The sequence below is a fragment of the Scyliorhinus torazame genome, chromosome 17 (assembly GCF_047496885.1).
Source record: "Scyliorhinus torazame isolate Kashiwa2021f chromosome 17, sScyTor2.1, whole genome shotgun sequence".
NCBI classification, from domain to species: domain Eukaryota; kingdom Metazoa; phylum Chordata; class Chondrichthyes; order Carcharhiniformes; family Scyliorhinidae; genus Scyliorhinus; species Scyliorhinus torazame.
In genome coordinates, this window is record NC_092723.1 from 50,430,282 (window position 1) to 50,449,153 (window position 18,872).

Below are 18,872 nucleotides of genomic sequence, written 5' to 3' on the forward strand. Positions count from 1 at the left end.
GTCGGGTGTTAAAGGTATTTTAATACAGGGTGACATGGTGGTGCAGTGGTTAGCTGGGTTTGATCCCGGCTCCGGGTCACTGGCCGTGTAGAGTTTGCACATTCTCCCCGTGTCTGCGTGGGTCTCACCCCCACAACCCAAAGATGTGCTGGATAGGTGGATTGGCCACGCTAAATTGACTCTTAACTGGACTTTTTTTTCATTTAAAAAAATATATATTTTAATGCTGTATTAGCAATAAAGTTTGTTTTAATATCCCATATCCCTATTTTGTGTGAAATCACTCCTGGAGCAAGGTACCCTTTCCTCACAGTCTTACAAAACTAAAGTAAAATATTGGGGTTTCTATCCAGTGTCCTAGTCACTGTTGGGGTCTGGTCTGGGATCATAATAGAGATAGGAATAGAACCATCAACACATTTAGAAAACACTTGGATATACACTTTAAGTGTCACAATTTACAGAACAAGAGCTAGAATATGAATTAGGCTGACATAGAAACCACGGGCCAAGTGTCCTCCTTCTATGCTATGAATTGTTTTGTGTTCCTATGGAGGACCTCAGCCAAGAATGAGAATAGTTTGAGGATAAGGGGTAATTAGGACTGAGGTGAGGAGAAATTCCTTCACCCAGAGAGTGGTGAATCTGTTGAATTTGTTACCACAGAAGGTAGTTGAGGCCAAAACATTGTGTAATTTCAAGAAGGAATTAGATATAGCTCTTGGGGCTAAAGAGTTCAAGGGATATGGGGGGGAATGCAGGATCAGGGTATTGAATTTAATGATCAACCATGATCATAATGAATGGCGGAGCAGGTTCGAAGGGCCGAATGGCCTCCTCTTGCTTCTGTATTCTATATTTCTATGAGCCGAGCCAAAACAGTTCATAGAATCATCATAGAATTTACAGTGCAGATGGAGACCATTCGGCCCATCGAGTCTGCACCGGCTCTTGGAAAGAGCACCCTACCCAAGCCCACACCTCCACCCTATCCCCATAACCCAGTTATCCCACCCAACACTAAAGCCAATTTTTGGACAATAAGGGCAATTTAGCATGGCCAGTCCACCTAACCTGCACATCTTTGGACTGTGGGAGGAAACCGGAGCACCCGAAGGAAACCCAGGCACACACAGGGAGAAGGTGCAGACTCCGCACAGACAGTGACCCAAGCCGGGAATCGAACCTGGGACCCTGGAGCTGTGAAGCAATTGTGCTAACCACTATGCTACCGTGCTGCCCTCAGTTTCACCTCTTTTGTTCTGTTCTTCGAAACAACAAATCTCCTTTGCTACCCGTTTCTGTAGTTTGTTAAAGGTGTCTGCTCATATTAATGTTTTGGCCTTCTTCATCATCATACATGATTGCTTACCTGGGCATTCTGCAGGAAACATGCGTGTGCTCAGTTTTGATGGCAGCTCGAGCTGATAAAGCAACATTCCAAGCCTGAGAATCTCATTTCAACCCGTATACTGCTTTGCATTAAATGTTGCTACACAAACACCAACCACCAAGTATTTTAAAATTTATTGCTCTTGCACTAAGCACCAGCGGGATGTATAAAACAATGAATTTAAAAGAAGAATCTGTTATTTATATCATTCTCCAGGGGCTGTGAATTTAGTTGAATCTTATCTTAATTTACACCAAATGCAGAAAACCAGAGCAGTCTTTTAGTCAGCTCAACTTGTTTGTCTTAAAAATAATATTCCTCATTATCTTCTCTCCTGTGCACATCATGTTTTCTTCAAGCAATTCCAGACTTCTTCAAATGCAGAGAAATGCAAGCATATAAAGCTGGTGAAGGTAGGAGCCTCTTGAACTGCTTGATGCAAAATCATCTGGAAGTTACATGTGTGAGAGAAAGAAAAGCTTACTGTACAATGTCTGGTGATCAAATATCAAAGCATTTAACAATTAGAATGGTTTTCAGTCCAAGCCCATTTTTGGCCACAGATTTGTTGCTGTAGAAGCAGCACATATCCTAACCTCGAGCCTGAGAATCAAAAGATGTTGGTTTTTGGACTTCTGCAGACAGCTCGTCGCACAGGAAAATACATTTTGTGCTGTCTTCACATGCCGGAGTTGCAATAACGGGAAGCAGAATTGTAGGATGTAATTACTATGTTGGAGGAGGTAGGAACACGCCTAGCTCTTCCTGGCTCCATTGAAAGGATATAGCATGATGACATGCATAAGCAATCATGTAAATATTAGTAGATATGACCTCCAACCAGCAGTTGGCAGTAAAGAACAACCACGTGACACTTTCACCTCAGGGACACTGGAGATAGTTGTCATAGTGGATAGTCACATTTGTAGTCGCTGTTAGATAATTTAATAATAGTAATAGTAGTTAGTAGATTTTGATAGTTTTCTTATTGTTATCTGACCCACATTAATGTTTAACAATAAACATTCAACTAGTCACAAACTAGATGTTCTCCAGTGCACTAATTTCATCCGGCCAAGCACCAGAATGTAACATGGGCCTCCTAGAGAATCCTGAATGGATCAGGTCTAACACTTGCTCAGCTCATCGGTAATTCATTTTACATAAGATCCTTCAGCTGCCTATAAATTGGGGACAGGCAAATAGAGGGATGAACAGGACAACCCATTACTAAATTGGTATGCTTTACACATGTTTTACACCCTGAGTACCGATTTCTATTGGATGGAGACATCAGGGGTGCAATTTATAGGAAACATTTCGAAGTGTCATTTTGGAGGCAATTGGCAGGGTATTTCTCGACGGGCATGTTGACGAGATCGAGGTCAGTACTTAATAGCACCTAGTGTCAAAAATAAGCCCCTTCAAGCATCCCGCCATTACTGACTGCCTTGCCATTTGATTTTCACCACACAGTTGCTGATGCACATCAGGTAGAGGCAAGAACATCCAAGGGAGTCAGCAGTCAGATGTCTGCTCGATCCCAGGACTCTGCTCAGTCCCAGTCAGATGCCAAACTTCTGGGCAAGGTTATCCTAGAGCTGATGCAGATACAAGGACATGGCTGTGAGATTCAGGAGGGAATTAACACTGCTCGGGTGGCGATTGTTGTCGAAAGCCTGTAGCACAATGTCAGCATCTTGAGTGGTGGTGTCAAAGGCACAGCTCAGTCTATGACGATCATGGGTGAGGATCTCAACATCATGTCTGAGTTGCTGAGGGACATGTCCCAGACGCAAGTGGACATTGCAAGGCACTGCAGAGTGTGGCCCAGTCTTTGAGGAATACCGCCGAGGGTGGCGATACCATGGTGCAGATAACGGGAAGGCGTCAGGACTGGCAGAGTCTGAAGACTCAGAGGCCTCTGGAGCTCACCCCAGCTGCCCCTCCATCACATGAAGACCCCTAAGGCCCTGCAGGCACCGTCAGAGAGGAGGAAATGCTGGAGACTAATCTGGGGCCTGCCTGCAAGAAGAGAACGGTGGTCTCCAGTTCTTCTGTATCCCCCTCTCCTGACACCGAAGCATCCCAAGGGCAGCGGGAAGAACAGGATGACACGGTGATGCCTGTGACGCCGGTAAGTCAGCTGGGGACTTCCAGCTCCAGGCCCTGCAGAGAACATCCCCCAGGGGCATCATAAGGCACAAAAAGCAGCAGGCTGTGTTGCTAACCTTTGGTTAGTTCAATTGGCTCTGTTTTATAACCTTTGCTCTCGAGTCGCCAGGTATCTTTATGATACCGCCACGAGGTTCAAGTTCAAGTAATGATCAATAATTCAACATACCAATTAATAAGATTCAAATCAATACACATTTATTATACACAGTAAATCGCTACTCATGCATAAACTCTACTTTCTAGGCTATTTCTATAACTAACAGGCATATGCTTAGCTTCGGACTGGCCCACCAGGTCAGGGGAACAAATGGCCTTTCGTTCGGGTTCTGAAACTGCAGGATTCAAAAGCTGGTATAGACTGGTAGCTAGGAGCGCCTATCTCGTAGCGAGCGTTGACTTGAGACTTACTTCTTTGGAGGCTGCCGGACAGGTCACTGTCAAGGGTTGTTTCGCGTTGCTGAGTGACCCTGTCAAGAAGAACGATTTGAACTTGGGGGCTTTACTTTATAGTCCCCAGGGGCTTCCCGCCTTTCGGGGCAGACCCCGTACCTGGTTTCAAGTGATTGGACTTTGTTCTAATCGCTTGGTTCGATTTCTCCAATACTGGAGCTGTTCCCTGATCGTTGGGCGGTCTTTAAGTGTCCGTTAAACTCTTTTGTGTTGGCTCCTGCTGGCGCCGAGGAGTCTGGCTTGGCTTTGTTTACCTTAAATGTTTCAATTGTTCCCGGGGATCGCTCATTACTATGTAGATGGCTGCTACATTACTATGCAGATGGCTGCTTGTATCGATGCTGTCTGGGTTTTTGCAGAGTCTAATACACAGTAACTTGCACCTGCTAGTTTTTGCCTGTGTTGGCTGAATTTCCCTTCAGCCTTTGCGGTTCTCCATTTTAAGTCGGGAAGTGGCCAACTCAGGTGGCTACACACCCTCCTTGTGATCCTAATGCGAAGCGTGAAGGATCACATAACTGCATTGTCTTCATTCCCTGACCCGGCGAGCACTCTTCTATGGCCTCTACACTGACCATAACTATGCAAGAAAATTTTTAACTAACATTCTAAGTGGCGCTATGTCAAAACAGGGACATGCATTACAAAATAAGAAAAATGGTACCTCTAACTGTCCTCACTAAACTACACTCACTCAAACATTCAAACATATTAACTTCTTAAACAATACACACAAAATCATAGCAGCATTATTCACATTTTTCCTGGCTTGGCAGTCAAGCTCAGGATTGTACAATCGCTCATGAAACACATTTCTTTATTCACAAAAAGAACACAAATGAATGTTCTTTATTATAGATCGCGGGGGTCGGGGGTCTGGTCATAACCGAAAATAGGGGATCTTATCCTATATACCGGGGTGCGAGCGCGGTAGGCTCTCCTTCGCCATTTCCTCAGGCGAATAGTCTGTACGATGCAGCAGAGTATCGCCAATACTAGTAGGGATTCTATTAAGTAGGACAGGGAGTACCAGGTTATAAACCTGTCACACCAAGATGGTGTGGTGTCGCTTGTGACTGGGTTCTGGGTGCTATGGGGAAGTGAATCATTAACGGCTGGGGGGGGACAGTTGGGGTCAGGGGGTTCGCATTCGCGCGCAACCAAATGTTCATTAGGGTGATGAGCAACACGGAGGATGTCCTCATGGTTCTTTTTCTTTCTCTTCTCTTCTCTTCTCTTCATCTCTGTTCCTGGAGCTTCTGGAGTTCTGTGGGATCAAGCATAGTGTCTGTTACTATCTTAGTTTAATATCTCGTCTGTTAGTATGTCTGTCCTTCAGTGCCAATTCTCCCTTTACAATGAGGACAGTTAGAGGTACCGTTTTTCTTATTTTGTAATGCATGTCACCATGTGTGACTCCCTCATTTTTTTTTAAAACCAAATATTCCGGACAAGACACATTTAAAAGTACTGAAGCAGTGCGAGCCGTCTCGCAGGCTGTGCGATTTACCATCCAAATGTTTGAGGATGTAAATAGCACAGGGTTGGCAACCTAAAGGTCACCTGAAAACAAAAACAAAACTTTTTGAACGAAAATTGCCGAAATGAAGTGCGTATGGGCCGCGACGGGTAAGATTTGGATGGAATCCCTGGGTAGGACGGCGACCAATGCCGTGTGTTCTCTACCCGAGCGTAGCTGACCAGAGGGGGGTCCTCAGGCAGGGCAGGTCCCAATGCCGTGTCTCCACTGCCTGAGCAACCGACAAGAACGGACAAAAATGTAGTCATCGTGGGGGGTTGCCGTAAAGGTTCTTCCTTCGAACCAGAAGGGCAGTTATGAACGGGGGTCTGTGTTTCTGTCAACAGACACGTTCCTCTGAACTGGCGTCTGGGACATTAACAAGTCTCTGTGGACAAACTAGTTCCTCTGAACTAGTGTCCGGGACAAACTAGTTTCTCTGACTGCCAGTGGGCGTCAGAAGGGTGGTGGCGTGGGGCAGTGAAATTTTTTTTTCGATCTTACAAACAACATTTAACAATACCACTACAAACAACATTAAACATGCTGCAGGTTCCATCAGAAAGGACACCGTTTTCTCCCAAGCGGTTCCTTTTTAAACATCATCTGGACACCTCAGTTATCGGTTGCGAACAGGGTCGCAAAGGGGTTCTCGTTTTGGGAGTCAGACTCAAAGTCGTCATCTTCTCCCGGATGCCATACTCTCGAGTGTATAAGGGCAGATAGGGCTGCATGGTGCGATTTGGGATCCATCTCGTCATTCCGGACGAGTCTGTATGAGTTATCTCGGTGCCAAAAGGTGGTGTCCAGTTCTGTGGGGACGGAATCGGGGTCGTAATTGTAGGGCGGTGGTCTTTGGTGGGGTGTATTGAGGAACGTGATGAGGAAGGGATCACTCGAATCGTGGTCAGATTTGTTGGGTGTGGGTCCTGTTGTATGGGTATAGTAGGGAGGCGTGCTGTGGCTATTGTCTGAGTCACAGTCGCTGTCGCTACTGCTGCAGTCTGTGGGCGTTCCGGGTCGGAGTGTATAGCTCGGGGGTGGAGTCGGAGTTGAGTCCGTGGATGTGGTGGGCGTGTTGGGGAGGGTAGGGATACGTTGGCTGTGGGCGGGGTGTGGTATGCTACGTCGAGCATGACGTGGTGTGTGTGGTTCGACTGTGGTCCATATGCCTTAAGCTGGTTAATATGGAACCACGCCGTCTTTCCGTTGGGGAACTTTATTTTGTAGACGGAAGGGCTTACTTTGTCCGCAATGTAGTACGGACCCGAATATTTAGGTGACAGGAATGTGCTGGGGTTGTATACGGAGAGCATGACTTGCTGTCCTACACTGAACTCAGTCGCATGTACTGTCTTATCGAAACAGGCCTTGCTCTGTTTCTTTCGTGTGCCTAATCGTACCACGGCTGCTAGCTGAGCCGTTTTAACATTCTCTACCAGTTGTTCTACTGCTTTCTCGTGTGTGAGGGCTGTCACTTCAGGGCTGGTCAAATCTAATCCCAATAAAAATTCTGTGCCTTTCATAGGGCGTCCGGTCATGAGGGTGTGTGGGGTGTAACCTGTAGATGTTGAAACCGTATTTCGCAAAAACATCAGCGCAAAAGGGAGGACTGAATCCCAAGTGGTGTTGTTTTGCTGGACCATTTTTCGGAGGGTTGATTTTAGGGTCCGATTCATGCGCTCCACGATACCACTTGACTGGGGGTGGTATGCGATGTGGAATTTTTGAGTAATGCCAAATATCGTGAGGACGTTCTTCATGACACGTCCCGTAAAATGGGAACCTTGGTCGGATTCAATGCTGCGGGGGAGTCCCCATCTCATAAAGATGTGGTGGGTTAAGGTCTTGGCTGTGGTCTTTGCCGTGTTCGTTCTGGATGGGAATGCCTCTACCCATTTTGTAAACGTGTCTATCACAACGAGTACATATTTGTAACCATTCCTGCAAGGGGGCAATGGTCCCATGAAATCAATCTGGAGGTTATTCCAGGGGCCATTAACGGGGCGGGTGTGACTAAGTTGAGCTTTCTTGGCGTATCTATCCAGATTGTTCTGGGCACAGATAAGGCAATTCTCAACGTAGTGTGTTACGTCTTCTTTTAAACTGGGCCACCAACAGAGCTGCCTGAGGTGGGCTGTAGTGGGATCAATTCCCTGATGTCCATGACCGTCATGGAACAAACAAATGAGCTGATTCCTGTCCTGTTCAGGAACCACATAAAGGGTGTCTTTTAACATCACACCGTCATGTGTGGTCAGAGCATTTTTAAACCTATCGTAAGGTGCCATAAATTTTCCTTTTAAAATCTCCCTGAGATTGCTATCCTGCTTCTGGGCCTGCACTAAATCCTCGATATTAGTCTGCGAGACCTGAACTGCATTCACTGGTGCGCTTTCGGGGTTGTCCAAAAATATCCGTGCCTGGAACCTGCTTTTGCCAGTGCGTCGACTTTTACATTTCCAGGGGGGGAGGAACGGTGGTAACTTCGAACTTTGACTATTCCAAAAGTCCTGCCTTGGGCTTTTTCTATAATGTGACGGAGCAATGGGGCTGAGGGGAGGGGTTTTCCATCTGCGGAAACAAATCCTCTTGCTTTCCACAGGGGTAGGAACTCTGTAAGGCTGTTGCAGACATAGAGGATGTCCGAGTATATGTCTGCTGGGCTGGGGAAGGGATCTGGGTGATCCACAATGTACGCAACGGCGGCTAGTTCTGCTGCATGTGCGCCTAAGTGTCCTGGAAGTTTTATTGCGATTTCTTCTAGGGCGCGTCCCTGCACGCCCTCGACATAAATGCCGCATCCTGTAATGCGCTTCCCTTCTAATATTGTGGAAGATCCATCCACATATATTCTAATGGGTTTGCACATGTCTGTGTGCTTGGGGCTCTGGGTTGGACTACCTATCTTTCTGGGGGGTGTTTTTGCAATAAAGGGGCCTGTATTGTGGTGTGGTGAGATGATTTCACATTCATGGGGTGTGCCTGGGTACTGTAGGTTATCTGCTAAGAAAGTGTGGGTCTTGGTCCTTTTAACAGTGATGTCCCATCCCTGCAAAAGAAGGGTCCATCTGGCTGCTCTTATTTGACTGACTGTACCGTCTTTATGTTGTCCGTCCAGTAAAAATTGGGTGGGGGTGTCATCCTTCAGGATTGTGATGGGGTTCAGTCCGGTTATGTAAGAAAAATACTGAACTGCCCAGAAAACTGTGAGCAGGTGCCTTTCACAGGCCGAAAATCCCTGCTCCACAGGATCTAAAACTCTGGAGGTGTAAGCCACGGGCCTTAACTGTTCGTGCCGTTCCTGGAGGAGCACGGCCGAAAGGGTGCGGTCTGTGCTTGCTACCTCTATCGCATAGGGGGAAAGCGGGTCTGGAACTTGTAGTGCGGGGGCTGCAATGAGTGCTCTTTTCAACGAGTCTGCAGCATCCGTATGCTGCGGAAGCCATTCCCAGGGGACTCCTTTCTTTAGGAGGTCTGAGAGGGGTGCTGCCTTGCTGGCGAAACCATCAATGTTGTTTCGGCAGTAGCCAACCAGTGCTAAAAACGACCGGAGGGCTGAATCGTTCTGGGGAAGGGGCAATTTGGCAATCGAGTCAATCCTTTTATGCTCGATCTCGCGTTTACCATGTGTGATAATTGTACCCAAATATATCACCTTGTTTTCCAAAACCTGGGCCTTTTTGGGGTTTACTTTGCAACCAATTTTCTGTAGGAGTTCCAGGAGTTCGGCCAGAAGCTCGATGTGTTCTGCCTTGGTGTCTGTCTGCAGTAATAGGTCGTCCACATACTGGACCAGACATTCGGGGCGAGAAAATTTTGACAAACCATTTGCCAGCTGTCGGTGGAAAATGGAGGGGGAGTTGTGGAATCCTTGTGGAAGGCATGTCCACGTGTACTGCTGATTTTTAAAAGTCAAGGCAAATTTGTATTGGCACGCTTTTGCCAATGGAATGGACCAGAATCCATTACTGATGTCCAAAACCGTAAAGTATTGTGAGTTGAGCCCCTGTTTGAGCATGGTCTCGGGACTTGTGGCTACTGTGGGGGCTGCTGCGGGGGTGACTTTGTTGAGTTCCCGGTAATCGATGGTCAGTTGCCATGATCCATCGGGCTTTCTCACTGGCCCAATCGGGGCATTATTAGTGGAGGCTACTGATCTGAGTACGCCCTGCTCTCTAATAAGCTGTCAATCACTTTTGCGATTTCTCCCTCTGCGTCTTGGGGAAATCCGTATTGCTTTTGGGGTCTTGGGTCAGGTCCTCTGATTTGAACGGAACCAGTCATCCGGCCACAGTCATGTTTGTGGGTCGCGAATGCTGTCCTGTGTTTCTGTAGAACTGCCCTAACCTGCTTGTCTGTGCTAATCGTGGTCGGGTCAAACCAAAATTCGCCTACTGCGCTAATCTTGTTTGCATATTCTCCTATGGTGAGCGTTGCGGGGGCTCTTGCAGATTTTGCCATTCTCCAGACACATTGATTGACTGGATCGAAGGATAGGTTGTGGGAATTCATAAAATCTATGCCTAAAACATGTTCTGCTGTGTGGGGTAGATCGACTAAATCTATGGGGTGCCTGGTGGTGATGTTGCCGATTTGGATGGGTACAGGGGCTGTGATGTGTCCCTGCTGTGAGTGGCCTGTAAAGCTGCTGAGGGTGATGGTGGCTGTAGTGGGCCACGTGTCCTTTTGAAACATGGTGGAGGAATTGATTGTGGTGCGGGACCCTCCTGTGTCCCAGGGAAACTCGATGGGCTGTCCCCGTATCTTTGCTGCAACTACTGGTCGGCCGGACCTATCCCAAAGGGTGTCGCAGACCCAACTGGGGGAGCCCGAACACCATCAGTCCGTTCCGGTCAGGTCCGTCTGATCTGAATGGGTGCTAACGCTATGTATTGGCTTTGTCCTGGTTTTATTTAGAGTGCCTGTCTGCTGGGCTCTCTGTTGCTTTTGTGGGGCATTGCATTCTCTTGCAAAGTGTCCCAACTGTCCACAGTTGTAACATTCCTGTGACTTTTGTGGGGTCTGTTCTTGCTTTCATTTACCCATGCGGGGTTCTGGTGTGCCTTAACTGTGTGTATATCTGCTTCTGCTTGCTGTTCTTCGGAATTTTTGTTCGTGGGTTTGTTTTGAACAGATTGCTCCCAGCTGCGGGACAATCTTTTTACAACCCATTTCTCATTATGAGCTTCCTCTGAGGGATCATAATTGGCACAAGCTTTTTGTCCTGTTTCTGTGGCATGGGGGATAAGGGTGCGGGTCCATTTGGCCATGTTGTCTGGGGAGAAATGGGCGTGGTCTAAGTCTCCGAAAACTGCTGTGAAATGGATCCACAAGCGTCCAGCAAACGCTGTGGGGCGCTTGGTTTTCTTTTGCCTGCACTTATTGAGGCCATCTACGGGGTCACCCCGGTTATACCCGATCGCGTCCAAGATCGCGGTATGCATTTCTGCAAGGGTGCCTCCTCCTACATTCTGTGGGTCGGGAAGGGCTGCTACGACCGAAGGATCTAAACTCAAAACTGTGAGCTTTATTTGCTCTCGCTCATCCAGGCCATACATGGTAGCCTGCTGTTTTACTCTGGCAAAGAAGTGGTGGGGGTCTGAGGTGGGGAGGAACGGTTTGATTTTATCGCACGCGTCCTGTAATTGGGTCACTGTTAAGGGGGTGGTGCACAGAAATTCCATGTCGTCCGATGTGGCTGTGCGGTGGGTGGTGACTGGGTTCATTGGAGCCTGAACTATCTGCTCTGTGGGGGGTTGGGGCACTTTTCTCTTCTGGGGCTTTCCCTGCGCACATGTTCCCTGAACATATCTCTGCGCTGTCTCACTCAATTCTTCCCAATCAGGGCCGCCTTCCTCATCTAGCTGTGATCCAAAGGTTTCCTGGAATCCTTTTTGAACTGAAAGCAGAGATTGCAGTTCTGCAATCTGCTTCCGGCACTTTGCGTGGTCTAATGAGCTTTGTCTTTGCTCCGTGGTGGCAGCATGGAGTGCTCTTAACGCTGCCTTCAGGTCACGACACTGCCTCTGCAATGCCTCTACCTGCTTCTTGGTTTCCTCTCGTACCAGGACTGCACGTTGCGTGTCCTGATAGGCCTTTTCGTACTGGGATTGGAAGCTGCTTAAGTGCGTCAGGCAAGACTGGTATGCCCACTTGGCATCATCCACCTCTCTGTCCTTTGCTGCTAACTGCCTCCTTAATTCTAATTTCTTTTTCTCTACCTCACTGACATCGACCTTGCTCATTCGATGTATGCCTTCTTTCTCTCTTCGGAGCGTCCTAACGACCTCCTCTGTGCCTCGCAATTGTGCCAAACAGGACACGATTGCCATCGGCTTGCGAGCTTTTCCTAAGCTCTTCTTGTGAATCTCGCTCAGGTTCTCCCACCAAGCATGTCCTATACTCCCGGGACCTGTTTCCTCGTTGTTGCAGAATTTGCTCCAAAGGGGCCATCCTTTCCCTTTGAGGTACTTTCTGATTTCCTCTTCCCAAATGGGACACTGTCCTACTCTACTGCTGGTCGCTGCGACCACGAATTCTTCGGGGTTAATGAGGCGTTGCATTGCCTGCATTGCCATCTCTCCTCTCTAAATGCTTCACTTGAAATTTGGAACAAGGGGTATTAAAGCGGTGCAGTAATTACGGGTACGGCTTTCACTATTTTCCAGAATACAAACTCCCGACAGTTTTGTCGCAACAAAAAATCTATCAGTGTTACCTTATCGCCCTGTTCGTTACGCATGCATTAACACACTTCCGAATTATGAGGATTGATCAGAACTGCTTGAACACTTGTGGTTTTCCTGTTCCCAAATGGATTTCTAATTCAAATTTTGGGTTCTTCCGGAGTGGTTAAGCCACTTCTAGATCGGGTCCCGTCAGGATGTCGCCAGTAATATGGTGCTAACCTTTGGCTCTGTTTTATAACCCTTGCTCTCGAGTCGCCAGGTATCTTTATGATACCGCCACGAGGTTCAAGTTCAAGTAATGATCAATAATTCAACACACCAATTAGTAAGATTCAAATCAATGCACATTTATTATACACAGTAAATCGCTACTCATGCATAAACTCTACTTTCTAGGCTATTTCTATAACTAACAGGCCTATACTTAGCTTCGGACTGGCCCACCAGGTCAGGGGAACAAATGGCCTTTCGTTCGGATTCTGAAACTGCAGGATTCAAAAGCTGGTATAGACTGGTAGCTAGGAGCGCCTATCTCGTAGCGAGCGTTGACTTGAAACTTACTTCTTTGGAGGCCGCCGGACAGGTCACTGTCAAGGGTTGCTTCGCGTTGCTGAGTGACCCTGTCAAGAAGAACGATTTGAACTTGGGGGCTTTACTTTATAGTCCCCAGGGGCTTCCCGCCTTTCGGGGCGGACCTCGTACCTGGTTTCAAGTGATTGGACTTCGTTCCAATCGCTTGGTTCGATTTGTCCAATGCTGGAGCTGTTCCCTGATCGTTGGGCGGTCTTTAAGTGTCCGTTAAACTCTTTTGTGTTGGCTCCTGCTGGCGCCAAGGAGTCTGGCTTGGCTTTGTTTACCTTAAATGTTTTGATTGTTCCCGGGGATCGCTCATTACTATGCAGATGGCTGCTTGTATTGATGCTGTCTGGGTTTTTACAGAGTCTAATACACAGCAACTTGGGCCTGCTAGTTTTTGCCTGTGTTGGCTGAATTTCTATTCAGCCTCTGCGGTTCTCCATGTTAAGTCAGGAAGTGGCCAACTCAGGTGGCTACAGCTGTCTCCCACTGATATGCATCCTGGGGACACACATAGATGTAGCACTAGACCACATAAGATGAAGAAGAGTGAGGATAACTGAGTGGACACTGGGGGGGTGGTTTCACTATGTTCACAAGCTCGGGGAAATGGAAATGTCCAATGTTCACTATTAAAACATCTGATACATGGGCAGCCTCTGCCATGTCAATCTTCACAACGGTCCTCCCTGCACCTCCACCCACTGTTGCCCTCCGCAACCCCCAGTCTCCGGGCACAGTGGTCCAAGATCAACTTCCCCCAATGCAGACCACTCAGATAATGGGTGTGAGCGCGTTGTCAGCTGCACGAGGACATGGCATGAGTGCAGCACTGTCTCTTTGTTGAGACAAATACTCCTGCGGCACATGCTGTCCGTCATCTCCTCAAAAGACAAACAACATGTGTACACCTTGGGCCATCACTGGCATCCCCCTCCAGGTTTCTCCTCAGCCTGATGGGCTATGTATACTCACCCTCGACCATAAGTCGCCCCTAGACCGCAGACCCGTGCTGTGAACATTAGGGAGACCGTACTCAGGTACCCTCACCTGATCCACGCACTTATCCTTTGGTCGCGAAGATATCCCCAGCAATGAAGCCCAGCTCTTGAGTGTTTGATTGTTGGCTGCTGCCTCTATAGTGCTGATGCTTCTAGAGGTCAGGTAAACTGTTCAGGCTTCGAAGTTTGATTAAAATGCAATGTAATAATCTTCATTTGCTACATGGTACGTGTACCCACGCAAAGTCACTTGAGAGCTGTGAGGTGCTCTCACAACTAACAAGACCAGGGGTGTCATTCTCCGACCCCCCAGCGGGTCGGAGAATGGCCGTTGGCCGCCGTGAATCCCGCCCCCGCCGGTTGCCGAAGTCTCCGGCACCGGATATTCGGCAGAGGCGGGAATCGCGGCGCGCCGGTTGGCGGGCCACCCCCCGCGATTCTCCGGCCCGGATGGGCCGAAGTCCCGCCGATAAATTGCCTGTCCCGCCGGCGTGGATTAAACCACCTTTTGAACAGCGGGACAAGGCGGTGCGGGCGGGCTCCAGGGTCCTGGGGGGGGGGGCGCGGGGCGATCTGGCCCCAGGGGGTGCCCCCACGGTGGCCTGGCCCGCGATCGGGGCCCACCGATCCGCGGGCGAGCCTGTGCCGTGGGGGCACTCTTTCCCTTCCGCCTCCACCACGGTCGCCACCATGGCGGAGGCGGAAGAGACTCCCTCCACTGCGCATGCGTGGGAAACTGTCAGCGGCCGCTGACGCTCCCGCGCATGCGCCGCCCCGAGATGTCATTTCCGCGCCAGCTGGCGGGGCAACAAAGGCCGTTTCCGCCAGCTGGCGGGGCAGAAATCCCTCCGGCGTCGGCCTAGCCCCTCAATGTTGGGGCTCGGCCCCCAAAGATGCGGAGCATTCCGCACCTTTGGGGCGGCGCGATGCCCGTCTGATTGGCGCCGTTTTGGGCGCCAGTCGACGGACATCGCGCCGTTTCGGGAGAATTTCGCCCCAATTCCTTGTTAGCAATAGCCACCCCAGGCACAATGTGGTGGTTAAATTGTGCCCTAGATTGCAGAAAACTCGGCTGGAATTATCCAGCCCCCCCCGCCACTGGGTCAACAAGCTATTGAAATCTCCGTTCACATCAGCAAGACTGAAAGATCCTACCAGCATTAAGATGGAAAATTCCAGCCTCAAGGTGGGATTTTCCATGTAACCCGCTGTGTTTGCAGTGGCGGAGGCAACACGCCACTGGCCGAAGCGGGATCTTTTGGTCCCACTATTGTCATCGGGATTTCCCGCTGAATGCACCCTTCACCTCTGGTAAACCCGCGCAGGTGTGTGCCATCGTCAGGATCGGATGTTCCCCCTGTGTGAACGGCCAGGAAATTCCGACTTTAGGGTGGCTTCAAATGATAACGTAAATTCTTAACATAAAGCTGCATTTCTTCAAAGGCAATTAACTCCCATTTTAATAATGTAGCACATCGACACGTTTCTCAGCTTTACCAACATTTCGTTTTGAAAAGACAATGAAGAGAAAAATAAAACAGAATTTCTTGCAATTTTAGCTGAAATAGTGTACAGCACATGATCCTCATTATTCGCATATAAACTGGGGTATTATTGTACTGTTGCAATATTTTGCTGAGAATTTTTAGGCTTTTACTTCTTAAATATTGGGGGAAGCATCTTGAACAACTAGCTGACTGAGAAAATGTCTGTTTCTGATACCCACGATACTGGCTTTGAATGATTCGTATTGGAGAAAGATTGGTGTTCTCCCCATACTTACTGGCTCGAACCAGTTTTAGCAGCATCAAACATTTTCTTTCTGCCTTCCATGCCAGACATCGCCTCCACATTTTTACGCCAATCACTAACTCCAGCAGGACGTTCCTAAGGGTTGAAGAAACAAATACCAGCAACTGTCCTTTATCTATCGGTGTTTCTGAAGATTCAGCATTTATAAAGTAAATCTGCAAAGGAGTTTATTTTACTCTTAATATTCCCATTTTATTTAACTCATCTCAAACGAGGTACTTCTGTGCTGCTTTAGTGCAACATCAGGGGCGTCATTCTCCGACCCCCCAGCGGGTCGGAGAATGGCCGTTGGCCGCCGTGAATCCCGCCACCGCCGGTTGCCGAAGTCTCCGAAGGGAGAAAAATCGGCGGGCGTTAATGGCGCCGCTGCCGCGGAGAATGTCACGGGTCTGCGCAAGGCAGCCGATTTTCGGCCTGCCGATATTCTCCCTTCCGGATGGGCCGAAGTCCCGTCGACGTGATGACCGTTCACGTCGACGTGAATCAAACCTCCTTTTCATCGGCGTGACCCGGTGCTCCAGGCTCACGCCGACCAGCGTGGAGGTGAGTGACGGCCTGAAGGGTTGGCTCTGGGCAGGCGATGGCGTGGCCGCAGTCTGATTGCGTGAGGAGAGGTGTGTCTCGGGTTGTGTGTGTGTGTGTGCGGCAGGGGGGGGGGGGTGGTTAGAGTAGGCTGGGCTCCGGGGGAGTGCCGGGAGGGGGTCCGTGCCGGGGTGGAGGTTGGGGGGGTGGGTCCGTGCCGGGGTGGAGGTTGGGGGTTGGGGGGGGGGGTCCGTGCTGGAGTGGAGGTTGGGGGGGGGGTCCGTGCTGGGGTGGAGGTTGGGGGGGTCTGTGCCGTGCCGGGGTGGAGGTTGGGGGGGGGGGTCCGTGCTGGGGTGGAGGTTGGGGGGGGTCCGTGCTGGGGTGGAGGTTGGGGGGGGTCCGTGCCGGGGTGGAGGTTGGGGGGGGGTCCGTGCCGGGGTGGAGGTTGGGGGGGGGTCCGTGCCGTGCCGGGGTGGAGGTTGGGGGTTGGGGGGGGGTCCGTGCTGGGGTGGAGGTTGGGGGGGGGTCCGTGCTGGGGTGGAGGTTGGGGGGGGGTCCGTGCGTGCCGTGGTGGAGGTTGGGGGTTGTGGGGGCGTCCGTGCTGGGGTGGAGGTTGGGGGGGGGTCCGTGCTGGGGTGGAGGTTGAGGGGGAGGGTCCGTGCTGGGATGGAGGTTGGGGGGGGTCCGTGCCGAGGAGGGGGATGGGAGGGCAAGTGAGTTGGTCCACCTGGCCAGGTGCCAGCCTCCGACAGTTGGACCCATGCGGTCCATGCCACCTGGCTGGGGGGAGGAGGGGATATGGGCAATGATGACATGTCGTCGTTCCCCTCCCCCCCACCAGGCCGTCATGTTTTCAGATCATCCAGCGATGTTGGCCGCCGTGGTGGCAGCCGCTCATGTCTATGTTGCCCTGGGTGAGGAGGAGGAGGAGGAGCGTGCCAGAGAGGCAGCGCAGGCTGCCGCAGAGGGGCAGGCGGCAGCCGCCCAGGCTGGAGGGACACCTGACCGACAGGACGAGGAGGGGGAGGAGGACGTCGCGGCCCCACGGCAACGGAGGCACCCGAGGGCCCCCCATGTGTACCGGCTCCGGCAGTCATACCAGGACCTCACGGACCGGGAATGCAGGAGGAGACTCCGGATGAGCCGGGAAACAGTGGCACACATCTGCCACCTGCTGGCACACCTGTCACCGCGTGGCACTGGTGGGGGACACTCTCTCCCCGTGTCCGTCAAGGTTACGGTGGCCCTGAACTTTTATGCAACGGGGTCATTCCAGGCACCGAGTGGGGACCTGTCCGGCATATCGCAGACATCGGTGCACCGGTGCATCCGGGCAGTGACAAATGCCCTATATGCCATGGCGCACCGCTACATCCGCTTCACCGTGGACCGGGCCAGCCAAGATGCCCGGGCCGTGGGCTTCTCTGCCGTGGCCGGGTTCCCCATGGTCCAGGGCGCGATCGATGGGATGCACGTCGCCGTGCGGCCACCTGCAGATAACAGGGCCGTGTTCACTAATAGGAAGGGGACCTATTCGATGAACGTACAGGTGGTCTGCGACCACCGCATGATGATCCTGCACGTCTGCGCCCGTCACCCAGGCAGTGTACACGACTCATTCGTGTTGTCGCGGTCATCCATCCCCGGCATGTACGAGGGACGCCATCCCCGGCTGAGGGGCTGGTTGCTGGGCGACAGGGGCTACCCATTGCGATCGTGGCTGATGACGCCTATACGGAGGCCACGCAATGAGGCGGAGAACCGCTACAATGATGCCCATGTAGCGACAAGGGGAGTGATCGAGAGGTGCTTTGGCGTGCTGAAGATGCGTTTCAGGTGCCTGGACCTCTCTGGGGGCGCCCTCCAGTATCGGTCAGATAGGGTCGGCCGCATCATTGTGATGTGCTGCGTCCTGCACAACATAGCCCAGCAGAGGGGCGATGTGCCGCAGGCAGAGGAGGGCGGAGTGGTGGAGCAGCAGGAAGAGGCCCAGTCCTCCCCAGATGAGGGGAATGGGGGCAATGGTCAGGGCAGACGGGGTAGACACAGGCGGGTGGCTGTCCACCATTACCGGCTGGCCCAGCGGGCACGGGACAGACTGATAGACGCCCGCTTCACTGACTAGATGGGCGTGGGAATCGGGTAGTATGGCCACAGACCGCACACCATGGCAACAGCCGACCACCCACACCCCCCACCCATCCACCCACCCAGCACCCTCACCCCCCTCCCCAACCCCACCCACCCCACCCGCATGCTGCCGATCCACCTGCGGCACAACGGGCCGGGCTCACACAGTTGCGGGTGGACGCGTGTCTATCGCAGGCCATGGAGGATGATGACAACCCGCCCTGCGATGAGCTCCTGGCTCTACATCGTTGGACTATGTCTGACCCATGGCCACAGTACCACCATCCACCCGGACCATCCCTGCATACGGCTGTGACACTGCAGCGCACGGTCCCGTCCTCTGCCCGGGGGATGTTGATGGCGGCCCAGGGGGAAGGGGGCAGACTCACCTGGGGCTGAGGTAAGACCACCCCTCACACACACACTTGCGCTCAACGTACATGACACCCCCGCACACTTTGGGCAGAGCACAAAGGCAGCTTCGGTAGGTGTAACATTGACTTTAATAACCAAAGGAGTTCATGCACGTGCCCTAGCCCCTAAAACTCATCTGTGCCCTGCATCCATGCCAACTTACTCAGTGTCTAATTGTTTGGCCT

At 51.1% G+C, this 18,872-nt stretch overlaps 1 protein-coding gene across 1 annotated transcript in view; it reads right to left on the reverse strand.

Moving 5' to 3' along the window:
• Positions 1-1,512: 1,512 nt before the first annotated feature.
• The window catches only part of LOC140393460 (troponin I, slow skeletal muscle-like), a 390,668-nt gene continuing 373,308 nt past the window's right edge, over positions 1,513-18,872 (reverse strand). Inside the window, exons 9-10 of the mRNA XM_072479792.1 lie at positions 15,593-15,696; positions 1,513-1,841 (exon numbers count right to left, since the gene is read on the reverse strand). Of these exons, the coding sequence (XP_072335893.1) occupies positions 1,838-1,841; positions 15,593-15,696 (108 nt within the window). The 3' untranslated portion in view covers positions 1,513-1,837. The remainder of the gene's footprint in view (positions 1,842-15,592; positions 15,697-18,872) is intronic.